The sequence below is a fragment of the Eleutherodactylus coqui genome, chromosome 6 (genome assembly GCF_035609145.1).
Source record: "Eleutherodactylus coqui strain aEleCoq1 chromosome 6, aEleCoq1.hap1, whole genome shotgun sequence".
Lineage (NCBI taxonomy): Eukaryota > Metazoa > Chordata > Amphibia > Anura > Eleutherodactylidae > Eleutherodactylus > Eleutherodactylus coqui.
In genome coordinates, this window is record NC_089842.1 from 51,779,783 (window position 1) to 51,797,602 (window position 17,820).

A 17,820-nucleotide genomic window follows, 5' to 3' on the forward strand; every position below is an offset into this window, starting at 1 on the left:
TCAGAGGACCAGTCAGTTCTGGATCCTGGTGGAAAGGAGATTGTTGAGGTGTGGTCATACGTATGATAATTTTATAGTACAGGAACCGCGCCAAGGACAAAAAGACAAAGAGTACCTTCTGGGAAAGATATTATGATAGTAAGAAATGTGGAGAAGGTCAAAAACACTGGGCAACTGTACAGCTAATGTGCTTACATAGTGACAGTGCAAAAAAAGAGTTACCATCAGACGTGGACAAACTGAGGTTCAATGGATTACCCTGCCATTAGTTGCTAAGATCTATACAGTACACTGTATAATAAATTAAGCACATACAACCTAAAGTCTTTGCAAGCAAATAATGTTATGTTCAACCCGGATGTATTGGTTACGTCCTAAACAGATGACTATATACACACTCAGTATAAACACAGATAACACAAAAATGTAAAAAAGAATGCACAATGGAGAATATGGAGACTCTAACCTTATACCTTTTAATACGAAAAGATCCTACATATAAGCAGAGCACTCGCTCCGATGAGGGCAACCTTACATCAGGAACCTAAATCAACCCTGACTTTCCATAGATCAGTCTTTCTCAACTCCAGTCCTCAGGGACCCCAACAGGTCACATTTTAAGGATATCCTATAGAAAGAACACCTGTGGCAATGTCTGAGGTAATGATAATAATTACATCACCTGTGTAATAATGAGGAAATCCTGAAAACATGACCCATTGGAGTGCCTTGGGAACTGGAGTTGGTGACGAGGGAATAGTGGCAAAGGCTCGATGACACTAGTGGTTTATTATACATTTAGAGTACAGTGAAAAAGATGGAAAAATTCTAATAAGTAAATCACCGATAGACTTATCTCAACTTTGACTCAGATCAAACCAGGAGCTGCAGACAAGACCAGAAACACCTTCTATTCAGAAGAGTTGTTTAAATAACCAAACAATACTGACTGACTGAGTGCAGCCAACCCCCCCCCCCCCCCCCCTGGACCCAGGACCATCCGCCAGCTATGCTGTGACAGGTAATTTTTTATATTTTTTTTGGACATCTCTGGAAAGAACAAAAGTCAGCTCACCCATTTCTGCCAGTCATGGCAAATTTAGAAGGTGGCAAGATATCTATTGGTATAAAAGCTCTTTCTTATACACGTATGTCCTTCAAAAGTCTGACAGTTGCTCCTCAGTAGATATTCATGAGAGGCTGAGGAGCAATTATGAAAATTTTATATAAAACAGCAAATTTCAGTGAAAGTAGCCTTATTCGCTAAATAGCGGAACCAAAAATGATGCAGTATATTTTGCTATAATTGTCAACGTTACATGACATCTTGGCAAGATAAACAAGGAGATGAAATGTAAAAATTAGATAACTATACCAAATTCTGTTAATTGCTCTTGTTTTAACCTGTAAAGGGAACCTGTCATCAACTGTAAGCACCATAAACTAATAAAATCTATTAAAAAATCTATTTATTTGTGTAGCGCCAACTTAATCCGCAGTGCTTTCAAGTAATTTTTTTTAGTTATTACCCCCCTATGGGTCTACTGACCTCGGAAGGATGGAAGGCTGAGTCAACCTTGAACCGACTACCTAAACATGTAGGGATTAAACTTGCAACCTTCAGGTGAGAACATAGGACTGCATTTCTGCTGCTTTACAACTATGCACCACACTAAAGTTATGGTGCTTACAGTTTAGATGACGTGGAGTTCGGGGAGCTGTGTGTCGTACTTACCCGGTTCCCCATACCTGCTGTGTCCCCCAGCAAAGTCGAAGTGCACACAGCAGGCCTGACTATTTTCACAAGGCTCTGCATGAGGGCTTCCATAGAGATGAATGAGAGTGTCGCATACTCCCTTCTGAAGGGAGTCAAGCTTGCTGTACGCGAGCTGACTTTGCGGGGGAACATCACAGGAATGGAGGACTGGGTGAGTATGAAAAGAGGCTCCATATCACCTAACCTGAAAGCTTCAGAAGTTATTTTATGGTGATTATAGTTGAGGACAGGTTCCCTTTAATTACATCTTTGTGATGTAGATACACTTTTACATTTTGTTATAAATGAAGCTCATTTGGTATTCTATGTTGCTTTCTCTGCATTGGATTGAGAAAGTTTTGGAATCCCCTACAGATTTCCAATGGCTCGTCTTCATGTTGTGTTGAAGAGAATTGACTGACTTGATGCTCAGTCACCATCAGAGTAAAGTTAGGCACCCTGTCCACGGACAAATTTTCACTGCGTTCCCTGCGGCGATAATCCGGCCGTGGGGAACGCAGTGAACGCTTTCCATAGACTTACTATGGAAAGCGCAGCCTCGATGTCCACGAGCGGAGAATCATAGCGATTCTCTGCTCGCGGGATTTAAATTGCAGCATGCTGCAAATTGCAGATAGGCTCAGCGTGGACAACCATCAGCTCTTCACTGCTCCCCAGCGGCAGCTACGCCCGTGGACAGGAGCCCTAAGAGTGGTAAGACCATGCTAAATAACAAAAATGGAGAAGGTTCTCCAAGGTCGACAAGGACCTCCAGTTAACATCAAGTTATTGTTAAAGGTAGCTTTACACGAAGCAACTATCGTTGGTCAAAAAAGTCATTGAAGTGCAGGAACAACAGTCATTTGTTTGCTTTTACACCAAGCAATCATTGTTCATTAATAGTTTGCTGAGATATCGGCCATAGAGGAATCTATTAATTCGTAAGTCGTTCAAGTACGAACAACTGTGACTTTACACCGGATGACTTTTGATCAACCATGGACAATTTTTTTTAGTAAGCTGAAACAAGATGACTAGCAACTTACCGCTCATTGTTGGTAGCCATTGTTTAAGCAACAGCTATTGTTTGAACTCGCACTTTTTAAAGAGATTATTCAGCCGATAGTTGTCCTATGTAATGGTACCTTTAGTGGTAACTCCCCCCTATAACATTTCTGTGCCTTCTTGGCATTTGAACAGTCATACAAGCTCAACCTCAGCACTTTCTTTGCTTCTTCGGTCTCTAAATATACACACATTTCACGGTGTCCTTGGGTCCTACAAGACTTTCCAAGACCCAACTAACATCTCTTTAGAAGTATGGAACCCTGCATGCTTGTTGTGCCAGAATTCGGAATCCAGTCCACATGGCATTATTGGCTTTACCTTGAAGAAATGTAGAAAATCTATTATCTTCTGTACATACTGGTGTATATTAGCAATTCCTTGTTAGGCCCTTCAGTGATCCCATCATTAAATCTATGCAGGTTTTGTATCCATTTTGCCTTCTGAATTGTTAGATCTCTCATGGACTTGTGAGGAGGTTACAGTTCTTCCATTAAGGTCTGGAGTACCACATGTTTGAATCACATATAGATTCACATTCTCATTTTCCTCCTTTTTCTTTTCGTATTTCTTGTAGCCAACTATGATCAACATGGCTGCAATATCAAACACCAACTCTGCCATCTCTGCCACTGACAGCACTGAAGATCCAAACCAAAAGCTCCATTGGTTTCCCATAGTCGAAAGAAGATTTTGAGTCTGTGAAGACAAAAGTATGAAGTGGTTAGGTACTGGTTATGTGACAGTCAGCACATTCCTTCCCATATTCTATTATACGTTATATACAGAGAACTATGCTCTACTTACTGAGAGACAAGAAAAGCAATGTTCTATGAAGAGGCACATGTACAAATTGTCAATCATGGTCAAGTGTGGCAGATTTGTTACAGAAAATTCAGTAACTGTTCCATACATCTGAATGGGTTTTGCACAAATTGCTGCTCATGCTGCAGAAACAACCCAATTTAGGTGCATTGTGAGGTACTGAGGGGCATAGTGGTGGACGGTCGCTACGTCGCCCCTAGGTACCGGTACTATGCATAATGGGACTGGAGGAAGGTCATGTCTCGCTCTCAGACATAAGACACCAGGAGTGTAATGTGGTCTCCAGCAAGCAGTTGCTGGAGATCTGTTATTTAAAAATATCCGGGCCTGGTTTTTTTGGAATGGATGGCAGGTTGGTAGTGGGACTGTCCATTCCACCTCCTCCACTCCAGGGTGTGGGCGAGCTCAGTCAGCACAGGTGCTGAGGCTGAGCCAGTGCTAGTGTGCACATAAAGAGCAGCTGCACGGACACAGGGGAGCTGAGATGGCTGCTGGACCCTGGCAGCCTGTGTGACCGGCTGGACATAGAAGCCCTGCTGAGCGCCGCAGCGGCTAAGTGCGACCTGATCAGGCCGGGACGGCCTGATCGCTGGATTGAGGACTACTATTCGTTTGCCTGAAACTAAGGCTGGACTTTTTATGTTGCTGTTAAAAAAATACACGCAGGGCACGCCTGCTTTGGACTGCATCCGTTGGTATTCCGTCTATGAATATCGCTAAACCCGCACGCTACCGAGCTAATCTCCCACAGCATGTAACAATTTCCAGTTGCAGACATTTTTGCAACAATTTTTAATCTGTACATACAAGGAAAGTTCCTTGAAGGGAAGGTTAGCCTATTTCATTCCTATTGCATCCAGGGCAGCTGTTTCATTGCTTTCTCTACTCAGGAGAGAACAATATACTCAACAAGTATGCGGAGGTTAGAGGGACTGTCCAGTTGTAAACTATTGATAGCCTATCAGCAGGATAGGCTGTTAATAAGGGCGGCCTCACCTGCGCAGCAAATAGAACCCATTGATTTCAAGCGCAGGGAAAAAAGTAACATGCTGCATTTTTGGGCGCAATTGCGCACCATAGGGCCGCATCTGCTTGAAATCACGCACAAAACTGTGTGATTTCGTGGGTTAAATAATACCACATGGGCCTACTAGGTCAGCTGACCAGCCTACTTAGAAGGTAAGTAGGTTGTGTTGCCTACTCAAACATAGCGCTGCTGGGACTGTGTCGATGTAAGTGGTCGCGGCAATGCAATAAAGTACAGTAAAATTAGGTTGCCCATACGATGAGATGATTTTTGCAGGAAGCAAACAGCTCTGTTTTCACTTCAGTGGCCAGGCTTGGTGTTACGCATAAAGTTCCTATTCAATTCAGTGCGAGCTGGACCTGCAATGCCAAGCCTGGCCACTGTAGTGAGAATGGAGCTGTATGCTTCCTGTCAAAATCAGCTCACTGCACAAGCACACAGGATTAGCGAACAGTTGATTGGCAGGGGTCCCTGGCAACGGACCCTGGCCAAGCAACTATTGGTGACCATTCCTGCTGATAGGCCATCAAATGTTTAGAACTGAACAACTCCTTTAAGTTTTCTTTGTAAAGGCAGGGAATACTGTAAAATTAAAAAAACAAGTATTATTCACCCATTTAATCCCCCGCTGTTCCAGTGCTTATGCGGGTCCCCCCAGTCTTCTCTGTGTACTTGAGTGGCAGGGCAATAAACAAGTGACTGATGTATTTATTTTACAGCATTGCCTGACTTTACAAAAAAAGTTTATATCCTGGACAAACCCTTCCATTGCTGACAGGTTCCTGCTGATATCTGATATTAGCTGAATACTTACATCTATTGCAGGCGTTTCATCAAATGAGCGAAGACTCAGTTCTTGGAAATATACATTAAGTCTTGCAATATCACTTCTAGGATGGATCAAAACAAAAAGGTAATTTAATATTCTGGAATTGTATAGGAATATACATTTACATCTATCTATCTATCTCATATCTATCTATCTATCTATCTATCTATCGATCTATCTATCTATCTATCTCATATCTATCTATCTATCTATCTCATATCTATCATCTATCCCATATCTATCTATCTATCTCATATCTATCTATCTATCTATCTCATATCTATCTATCTATCTGTCTCATATCTATCTATCTATCTATCTATCTCATATCTATCTATCTATCTCATATCTATCTATCTATCTCATATCTATCTATCTATCTGTCTCATATCTATCTATCTATCTATCTATCTATCTATCTATCTATCTGTCTCATATCTATCTATCTATCTATCTATCTATCTATCTATCTATCTATCTATCTATCTATCTCTCTCATATCTATCTATCTCATATGTATCTATCTATCTCATATCTCTCTATATAAGAGATGATACTCGAGCGAGTATCGTCCTTTTCGTGTACCTGCCTGCTCGTCCGGAAAGATTCGGGTGCCGGCGGGGGTGAGCGGTGGGTTGCGGGAGTGAGCAGGGTGGAGCGGGGGAAGGGGGGGGGAGAGAGAAAGATATCCTCGGCCACCCCCCGACGGCAACCAAATCTTTGCGGACGAGCAGGCAGATACTCGAAAAGGACGATACTCGCTCGAGTATTTGTCCCTAACGAGTATGCTCGCTCATCTATACTCTCTATCTATCTCATATCTATCTCATATCTGTCTATCTATCTCATATCTGTCTATCTCATATCTATCTGTCTATCTCATATCTATCTATCTCATATCTATCTGTCTATCTATCTATCTATCTCATATGTGTCTCATATCTATCTATCTTATATCTATCTATTTATCTCATATCTATCTATCTATCTATCTCATATGTATCTATCTCATATGTATCTCATATCTATCTATCTATCTATCTATCTATCTATCTATCTATCTATCTATCTCCTATCTCTCTCATATTTGTCTCATATCGATCTATCTATCTATCTATCTCATATGTATCTCATATGTATCTATCTCATATCTATCTATCTATCTATCTATCACATATCTATCTATCTATCTCTCTCTCTCACATCTATCTATCTGTCTATCTCATATCTATATCTATCCATCTATCTCATATCTACGATATCATATCATATTACCGATCGACGGAAAGATCTAAAAATTATGGCAGTCAGAAGAAGAAAACTGAATTCTTTTAAGATATCTTAATTATTTTTTTAAAGTAGTTTAGCAAAAAAATGAATAAATAGGGTATTACCGGTATCATAATCATACTAATGCACAGAATTAACTTTTCATGTAATATTTGCTGCATTGTGCACACCGTAAAAACAAGCCCCCTCCAATGATGGCGAAATAGCTATCTATCTATCTATCTATCTATCTATCTATCTATCTATCTATCTATCTATCTATCTATCTATCTATCTCATATGTGTCTCATATCTATCTATCTTATATCTATCTATTTATCTCATATCTATCTATCTATCTATCTCCTATCTCTCTCATATTTGTCTCATATCGATCTATCTATCTATCTATCTATCTATCTATCTATCTATCTATCTCATATGTATCTATCTCATATCTATCTATCTATCTATCTATCTATCTATCTATCTATCACATATCTATCTATCACATATCTATCTCTCTCTCTCTCTCTCTCTCTCTCACATCTATCTATCTGTCTATCTCATATCTATATCTATCCATCTATCTCATATCTACGATATCATATCATATTACCGATCGACGGAAAGATCTAAAAATTATGGCAGTCAGAAGAAGGAAACTGAATTCTTTTAAGATATCTTAATTATTTTTTTTAAAGTAGTTCAGCAAAAAAATGAATAAATAGGGTATTACCGGTATCATAATCATACTAATGCACAGAATTAACTTTTCATGTAATATTTGCTGCATTGTGCACACCGTAAAAACAAGCCCCCTCCAATGATGGCGAAATAGCTTTTTTTATGGTACATTAAATAATACCATTGAAAAATACAACTCGTTCCGCACGAAAACAAGCCCTCAGACAGCAATGTCAATCAATATTGCTTATATTATGGATCCCACAAGGCCCGTCACCCAGTTTTTCCAGATTTTTAGCTGTAAATCTGTATAGCATAGATAGACTTGGGGTCTAAAAAGTTGTGAACACCCCAAAACAGATGCAACTAAGAGATAGTACAGAAGAACTGTTTACATGAGTGTAATGGGAACCATGTTACAAGGAATGTAGTTGTCACACTTTACCTTTTACTAGTTCTGTTGTAGCCAGTCGTATTAGATAATACCCTTGTAATCCAAGCCTGCAACAAGAGGTACAGATATTTGAGCTAGAGATGCAGTATCATGGAGGCCTGTCTCATGAAATGACCCGACTTATGGAACTAGTCGCAATAAGCTAATTTTACCAAGAGAGGTTTCATTTGGCCAAGCATTTTCCCTACAGCAGCCACTAAATGAATGGGTGACCATCACTGGCATAACTATAGAGGATGCAGGGGATGCGGTTGCACTTGGGCCCAGGAGCCTTAGGGGGCCTATAAGGCCTCTCTTCCCCATATAGGGAGCCCAGTAGTATGAATAAAGCATTAGAATTGGGGGCCCTGTTACAGGTTTTGCATTGGGGCCCAGGAACTTCCAGCTACGCCTCTGGTGACCATCAATATATACCACTCCAATCTGGTTAGTAAAATGGGGTCCTCAGCAAGAGACCAATGCCATCCAAATATGCTACAGGGGAAGGCTTAATGAGATCCCTTTCAATGCTGAGCTCAACAAACAACTATGTTAAAAAATAGCACTTACCTTAGACACAGATGTTGGCCATTTAGATGAGCCTGCTGATAGCTGATACATTGTTTCACTGTTAAAATAAAAATGCATAATTCAGGAAATTACTATGTATTTTATATTAATATAGATCAAACACCCTAAACTAATACAGATCGCAGACCTGACCCCTAAAATCACTAATAACAAAGACTTTATAGTACATCACAGTCTTTTCTCAATAAACCTTTTCTGGACTATGAAGATGCTCTTTTAACCCCTTAGTGACGAAGCCTGTTTGCGCCTTAGTGACGGAGCCAAATTTTGGAAATCTGACACGTGTCAATTAACATATCATAACTCTGTAAAGGTTTTGCATATCCAAGTGATTCTTACATTGTTTTTTCGCCACATGTTGTACTTCATTTAGGTGGTAAAAATAGACCCATAGAATTTGTGTATATTTATTAAAAGTGGCAATATTGGGAAAATTTTGAAAAAATTGTAATTTTTTTTACATTTTCAACTGTAATATCTCAAATATTTGCAAATATACTGTACAAATTTTTGCTAAGATATATATTTCCATCTGTTCACTTTATTCTGGATGCACGTTTGAAAAAACTTTCGTTTTTTTTTAACCATTTAGGAGACGTACAAATTTACATTAATTATCAACATTTTGAGGAACACTTTATTTTCCGATACCAAGCCAAGATAGCAAAGGCTCGTGGGTGTCAGAATGATAGATACCCCCACAAATGACCCCATTTTAAAAACTACACCCCTTAGTGTATTCACTGAGGGGGGAGGGGGGGGGGGTCATGAGTATTTTGACCCCACAGTTTCTTTTCAGGAATTAATGCAATTTAGAGTAGAAAAAATAAAATTTCATATTTTTGCAAATACGTCATTTTTAACACAGGATTTTTCTCTATAGTGCACATAAAAATGAGGATTTACACCTCAAAATGCATACCCCCGTTTGCCCTGTGTTCAGAAACATACCCATTGTGGCCCTAATCTTCTGTCCGTATGTACAACGGGGCCAAAACCGAAAGGAGCAGCTGGTGGCTTTCAGCTCAGACATTTTGCTTGAAGGCGTTTTAGGCCCAATTGCTCACTTGTAGAGCCCTTGAGCGGCCAAAACACTCAAGGACCCCCACAAATGACCTCATTTTGGAAACTAGACTAGGAATTAAGCCCAGCAGGACAGGACGTAAAATCCCGATGGGGCCGTCACTAAGGGGTTAAAGACGATATCTCATCAAGCACAACCCCCTTGTGCTAATGTGGCTGAGGCTGCAAGTCTTTCTGACAGGCATTTCTCTTGCAGCAGGGAATGGCCAACCGTGTAATAAAAGAATAGTCCAAGTCTGATAGAACGGGATCCGCTTTCATAGGGAGCTCCCATTCTAGCTCATAGTGAGGGACCCTGACTATTTGCACTTGCAGAGAAGGTGAGTGACTCTTACGTGGAAAAGTCAATTTGCAATAAGAGATTCTGTATATTGAAAGGTCATGGTAAATAGGAACAGGTGTCAACTAATATACAGTTGACCTTCCTTGATCTGTGTATATTTTCTTATATGCAAATAAGGGAGATGGAACAATACCTCCTCAACGCCTCCGCTGCAGAGGTATTGTTCCATCTCCCTTACTTGCATTTTACCCAGAGGAGCATGAATGGCCTTATAAGTCTCCTCACTCACCTTCTAGGTGCTCTCCCTAAGGAGAAAAGATTGCATTACTGACTATTATCTTATATGGCACACATGGTATATATTAGGGTGGTTGGGGGTTCCAGTTTCCTTCTCTGTTCAGGGAGCAGGAAAGGAATCCCTGGGCCGAGTGGCTCTGTCTTATGGCGGAACCGAACTGCGGCAAGTGGACCCCATTGACTGCCCGGCTTTTTCTTCCAGTATGTTGCATTAGATCTGCAACGGAACCTCTGCCTGGAAGTTCCAATGCTGATGTGAAACCACCCTTCATTGCGCAATACACTTTTTAATACCAGGTTATAACCCTTAGATTCTGATGTCCTATGTCACAAATGTTTAGAAAATATCTGTCAGTTGCTTTAAATTTTGGGTTTGTGGACAGAAATATGCTTTATTCAAAAAATTCCTATTATGCGATACAACCTTTAATTTTTCCTTATTCTTTTTCTATAAAAGCAGTAAACCCAATTTAGATCAATTAACATTAACATTTATTCATACTCAAATAACACTAGGTAAAAAAATGTTTTCTTGTCCTGGAAATGTTACACTAACTTTGAGTTGCCTTGGTTACATGGAACTGGTGAAGGCCTCTTATTGAGCCATAACTTTGGTTTTGTACCAACTGAGCCTCTATTTTAGCTGGCCCTATAACCTTTGCAGCATATCACTGCAAACAAATGTGGCATTGTGCAAAGCACATACATCTATTTGTTTTTTCAAGTCTGGAGCTGCCTGGAAATCTGAAGAATACTTTATGTTGTCTGCAGGAGACAATTAGATAAAGTATTCACAGTGGTTTTCCTGTGACCTTAAGAAGTTGCCAGTATATGTTTGCAACCTCTTGACAGCATGAGAAACCCAATGCGGTTATTTGGTTTGTCTCCTGCAGACAACAGAAAACATACTCTGCGTCAGATTTCCAGGCAGCTCAAGACTTGCAAAAACAAATAGATGCATGAGCTGTGTGCAATGATACATCTGTTTGCAGTCTGCCATGATTTGGTGCGATGCAGGCAGTGATATGCTGCATAGGATATAAGGTGCGCTAAAATACCAGCTCAAACCAAAGTTATGACTTGTTAAAAGCACATAACCAGTTATATGTGACCTAGACAAAACAAAACCAGTGCTGAATTTTCAGAAACACAATATATTTTTTTTAATTACCTAGTCTTAGTCCATCTTAGTGTATAAAGCCACAATAGAATGAAAAAAATTATTACCGGCACTGAATTGGGCACCTCTGAAAACAGCCAAGGGTGTGTTTTACCATCTTTTCATACAACTGATAGAAACAATGTCCTGAAATGAAAAAAAAAAGATAACAGAATAAACTTTATCCCAGACTGTAGGCCCGGTGTCCAATCCTGACATCATTATTTCCTGGAGGTAATCCACATTGATCAGTTAAAGGATATGCCATCACTGCCCAATTAATAGGAGCCCAACCTCCACAACACCTCTTGTAGCCTGGAGTAAAGGGAGAGCCGTGCCTTTTATTTCATTCTAGTAAGGTAATTCCCCTTTATCCTCCTTATCAGACATTAATGGCATACACTGGTGATACGCCAGCAATGTGTAATAGTTTAGTTAGTTGCCTGGCTACTTTTCAGCTCTGCTCCATTTCAGCACATGTAGATTTCCTGTACAGTCTGTAGAGTTTTAGGTTTTTGGAAGTCCACTTCCTGTCTCATCAAATACACAAGCAGCCTCACTGATTTAAAGGGAATCTAACTTTTCAGACAACTTATAATAGCCAATGTGTGTCTCATCAATCTTGTAATATACTTTCATAATTGTTTTTGTTTTATCACTGTAAATCAAGGGTGAACTGCAGCTCTCCCTGTAATCCACTGCTTGTCGTTAGGAATTCAGCTTCTCTAACAACTGGAACATTAGGACATCATCGTCACTGTGAGTGCCCCTCCAATTGCAAACAGCAGAGAGGGGCAGGAGCTCAGTACACTAGCTCCCGCCCCGATCACCTCCTCCCTTTGAGAGAGTCAGCGAGGAGGAGGGAAGGGAAAGACAGCTTAGCGGAGCTAAGCTATTTCCCCTCGCCAGACAGTGTATACACCGCCCCGTGCATCACACAGTAGTGTATATCGGACGGCCGTTTTCACAGCCAGCTGATATACGCTCGTGTGAATAAGCCCTCAAACTGTATTTAGATGGGTGATTTTCATGCGCGAGTTCTGTGCATTGTGAAATGCACAAAAATCGTATTGTGACAAGAACCTATTATTTTAAATGGGTTCATTTACATTAGCGAATTATAGCAATAGCGCAAGAAAGAAAAATCGCAGCATGTCCCTATTCAGCATGTCCTATTTTTGGGTGATTCTGTTCAAGAGTTGCCCATTATTTCCGATGGGTACGTGAAAAAAACTGCATTGCACTTGCATGCTATGTGATTTCTATGTGAGTGTGATGAGTTTTTTCATTTTAAGTATTGGAACAACATGCAATGTGTTTCACGCACGAAAATCACATGTACAGCAATTAGGGTTGCTACCTTTGTCCTGAAAAAATACCAGCCATTAAAAAAAAGGGGCCTGTTGGGGGCATGACTCGGGTTGGGGGCGTGGCTTATCACTGCATTTTTCCTTCTTTATCTCCTGGATCCCGTCCAGTGTGTTCTCGCAAGTAGATGACGTTTAGTGGGATTCACACATCACCTACTCGCGAGAACACGCTGCAGACGCTCGCATAGCATACAGTCTACACATATATAATTATATACATGAGATCCCCAGGTTACCCTAGCATGGTCCATATCACTATATACAGGAGATATACGTCCCCTGTATATAGTGATGCTGATGTAAGGTAGATATGTCCTGTATGTAATTATATGTACAGCTGGTATAACATATACCACCTAAACATACAAGATTACATGAAGTACATGGTGCATACCTCGTACCGCATGTACTGCTCCTCCGCTCTCCTCCTCAGGTCTCAACACTGTCACTGCAGCGCCAGCCGGACATCCATCCTGACCCCCACACATTGCACAGACACAACTCCACTACATCCATCCTGATCCCCTAGACATCACACACACAGCTCCACTACATCCATCCTAATCCCCAGACATCACACACACAGATCCGCTACATCCAAGCTGATCACCAGACATTGCACACACAGTTCTGCTACATCCATCCTGACCCCCACACATTGCACAGACACAACTCCACTACATCCATCCTGATCCCCAGACATCACACACAGCTCTATTACATCCATCCTGATCCCCCAGACATCACACACAGCTCTACTACATCCATCCTGATCCCCCAGACATCACACACACAGCTCCACTACATCCATCCTGGTCCCCAGACACACAGCTCCGCTACATCCATCCTGACCCCCACACATCACACACACAGCTCTGCTACATCCATCCCGATACCCAGACATCACACACATAGCTCCACTACATCCATCCTGATACCCAGACATCACACACAGCTCTGTTACATCCATCCTGATACCCAGACATCACACACACAGCTCCGCTACATCCATCCTGATACCCAGACATCACATACACAGCTCTGCTACATCCATTATGACCCCCCACACATCACACACACTGCTCCACTACATCAATCCTGACCTCCACACACATCACACACACAGCTCCACTACATCCATCCTGACCCCAGCAAATAACACACAGAATCCATCTATCCATCCAGAACCCCACAGCTCCAACACACACACAGCTCCACTATATCCATCCTGACACACACACACACAGCTTCAGAGTCCTACATTTACTGAGCCCCCATGGTCATGTGATCCCTGACTCCTCCCGCACAGGGTATCACATGACATTACATCATCGGAGGCCATGGAAGCTGTCGGCTCTGCAGGTCTGTATTTCCCCTGCCAGAGGAGAGTTAACCAGCGTTAGGAGGCAGTGCAGGCTCTGAAAATAGCGGCCTGTAATAGGGCCAGTAAAAAAAATACCGGCACTGGCCTGACAGAAAAAATACCGGCCAGGCCGGTGGTTTACCGGACGGGTGGCAACCCTAACAGCAATGCAATACATTTTTCTCTCAAAAAGCATTGCAATTACAGGAAAACTGCAGGTTTACAAGTGCATTATCAGTCCGGTTCTCTTGGACTAATATCGCACTTGCCCATCTAAATACAGCCCTATGCAGCTCTGTGAGCATGCAGACACACAAGGGCTACTAACGCAAGTAATAAAGATCAATACAATAAGGATCAGGGGGCTTTCACATGTCGCTGATCTGTTGCAGATTTCACCCTTTCAATTAAATTTAAATGCAAGGCGTAAAATCAGCTGCGGATCTGCACCAAAATTTGCACCAAAATCTGCAGTAAATCAGTGACGCACCCTGATGCTGGAAACAACCTACATTTGTGTCTTGCAAATCAATATTTCCATATGTTGTTCCTTACCCCATCCAGGATGCTTGTTGTAATCACAGTATTCCATCCCGGGAGGCAGTGGATAAAAGTAATATCCACATCCACAGGTCGCTATCATCTTGTGTTGAAAACAAGACTGCCGACAACTCTAGAAGAAAGGGGAAACGGGGATAACAAAGTAGCATTCATTTCATAGGCATTCAACGAACCCGTCAGCATATATTTGGAGTGTGCAGTGAAACTGTCGTATCTAGTTTTTCCTTGCTATGGGTTTGTCCATATATCACTGATTTGCTGCAGATTTTGGCACAGATTTACAGCTGATTTCATCCTTTCTATTGAATTCAAATTGAAGGGGTGAAATCTGTTGCAGATAAGCAGCACAATCCAGAACAAAATCTGCAGCAAATCAGTCCCATATGAACGCACCCTAAAGGGGTTTATGAGATTGGGGGGAAAAAAAAGTTTTGCTTGCTATTTTTTTGAGCTTTTAGAAACAGCGCCTCTCATGGTCAAGGGCTATGCCTGGTATTGCAGATGTTCCACTGTCTACTTGAATCACAGTGAGCTGTAATGTCAGGTATACAGGGTGTAGTCAAAAAGACTGATCCAGCATTATAGCTCAGTACTGGTGTACTTAAAGTGGCCTCCTTCTGCTACGATAGGGGCTGATCATCCAGGAATTCATCCATCATCACCTGCAGGGTAATCAGGTACCGATCCTTGTTGAGAGTCCTTGGAATGAACACAGGTCCAACAATGGCTGCATGCTTGTATCTCGCAGAAGGAGGCCACTTTGAGTATGCCTTCCTTACTTCAGTCCTAGCAATGATCCCACGAGTCTTAGAAAGACACAGAAGGTGGACTTCTGCTTCTCACATGCTACTCTACAACTTTACAATTGGGTTTTACTCTCTGTCTCTTACAGGGGACACAACACAGAATTGAAAACCATGTTCCGGTGCCCACAGGGCCCCCTGTGCCATACCATTGTGTAGCACATCCATGCCTTCCCCTAGGATGCCAGTACTGAGATATACGTTGGATCAGTCTGACTACACCCTGTATAGTCCATGGACTAATTCGTTTCTACATTGTTCTTGATTCCCTTATTCATTCACTCTCTCAGGCTATGATGGACCCGCTATACATAAACTGTGCATGTTGATCTTTGGGGTAACATTTAGGATTGATCGACACTTCTGGATAACCTATGACCTGCAGATGAGCGGAGTTTACCTGTTGTGTGTAGGACGAATTGTACAGCAGTTGGAAATCTAAGTTGCTCCCATCTGAGGTGCATTCACTATATGGTGCTCCCAATAGTTTCACCTGATCCTGCGCCAAAATACAAAAGTTGATTATATTTACTATACAAAACATAGTAGCACATGAATTATCCTCAGTCATTAAGTGCATTATAAGGATGGGCAGCGCTGTGGCCCTGGTAATGCAGTAGAGTCATAAATAATATTAACTAAATGTGAATGTGCATCTTTGTTAACATGTTGTTGTTGATATCTATGAAAAAAGAAGAGAAACTTGATAAAATGCAGCCTACAAGCCGATTTTATGTTTTCTCAGTGAGCTGTAGTACCATTGTCTCGTCTGTAGACGTCACTGTTATCAACTCATTTATATATAGACTGTAAATAGGCAACATAGAAGATGTGTGACAGTGTACAACACCCCGGAATATGTGTAAGTAAGCACTAATAATTATAATGTTAAGCGTTGTGCCAAGTTATAAAGTTATCCTCTATACACAGGTTGGGAGATAAGTTTATGATCGGTAGGGATCTGACTGTTGGGACCCCCTCATTCTGAAGAATGGAGGTCCCAAAAGTCCCCACATGGATGGAGAAGAGGACTGGCATACAATTCAGCAATTTACAAAACTCCAATTAAAATGAATGGGATGGCGACGCACATGGGCCATCTCCTCGTGAGGAGTCCTTTGGGTCCTCTGCTCTTCGGATCAGTGGGGTTCCCAATGGTCTGACCCCCACTGATCATAAAGTTATCCCCTATCTTGTGGATGAGGATAAATGTACAGCTTGACAAAATCCCTTTAATACATAAGGAACAGCTTCAGTTATGCACAGGATTTCCATAGGGAAGGTTATATCACTTTAAAGGGATTTTTCTGAACTTTTCCTAAGGATGGACCATCAACATATGAACATGAGGGTCCAGCAAGTACCATTACCTCTGCATGCTGCTGATTGGAATGAATCCCAGCGGTTGGACTCTTAGGGTGCATGCACAAGAGCACGTTCTCTTGGACCGAAAAATTGGTCGAAAAATCGGACAGAAATAGAATAGCACCCATTCTTTTGAATGGGTGTATGTCTGAGTGCTTGTCGATGCAAGTTGCACCCGAGAATTACAGGCGTAACTTTTCTCTCACCCATGTGCATGTACCCTTACAGTAAAATGAAAAAAGGGTTGGTATGGTGTTAGTCAATAGAGCAAAATGTGATGGTTCTTAGTAAAGGAAACCAAGTAACCTTGTAGATATGATAGCTTTTAATGGCTAATAAAAATACATGATGTTATAGCGAGCTTTTGGACTGGCGTAGGGTCCTTCCTCAGGCTTATAATGGAACAAAACATGTACTTGTTCCATTATAAGTCATTATTAGCTATTAAAAGGTATCATATCTACAAGATTACTTAATTTCTCATACTGAGAACAATCACATTTTATACCCTACAGTAATGGTCATTAATTTAAAATGTTGGACAACTCCTTTATAGAGATTATCTATCTCATATCAACAGGATATGCCATAAATACCTAATAGATTCAGGTCCCACCTCTTGGATCTGCACCTACCTCTAGAATAAGGGGCCCCTGGTATCGTCCCATTCAGGTTCCCAGAAGTAACCATGTTTACGGAAACGGTGGAACTTCCAGAAGTGAATAACAATTAGGTTGTGTGCACATCTGTGCAGGAGGCTCAGACAGGGTGACAGGAACCGAATGAATCCCATTAGGGTGCATTCACACGGGCAAATGTGATAGCAATCGGAAAAATTCTGACTGATACAGTGCTTGTAAAACCCGCTTAAAAAAACGCATTGCCTCACATCTTTGTACTTGCGATTTTCACACGCATGAAAAGATTGCAATCGCTTCCAATAGTTTTCAATGGCAAAAAATTGCATCGCATTTAAAGATCCTGTACAAAATAATGGGCAATTCTTTATGAGGAATCTCCCCCCAAAATTGGACATGCACCAAGTTTTCAAATT

The 17,820-nt window shown here is 41.3% G+C and overlaps 1 protein-coding gene across 1 annotated transcript in view; it reads right to left on the reverse strand.

Moving 5' to 3' along the window:
• Positions 1–996: 996 nt before the first annotated feature.
• The window catches only part of SCNN1D (sodium channel epithelial 1 subunit delta), a 36,081-nt gene continuing 19,257 nt past the window's right edge, over positions 997–17,820 (reverse strand). The window contains exons 7-13 of the mRNA XM_066572698.1: positions 15,802–15,900; positions 14,593–14,710; positions 11,373–11,451; positions 8,462–8,519; positions 7,904–7,959; positions 5,488–5,563; positions 997–3,520 (exon numbers count right to left, since the gene is read on the reverse strand). Coding sequence (XP_066428795.1) covers positions 3,236–3,520; positions 5,488–5,563; positions 7,904–7,959; positions 8,462–8,519; positions 11,373–11,451; positions 14,593–14,710; positions 15,802–15,900 — 771 coding nt within the window. The 3' untranslated portion in view covers positions 997–3,235. The remainder of the gene's footprint in view (positions 3,521–5,487; positions 5,564–7,903; positions 7,960–8,461; positions 8,520–11,372; positions 11,452–14,592; positions 14,711–15,801; positions 15,901–17,820) is intronic.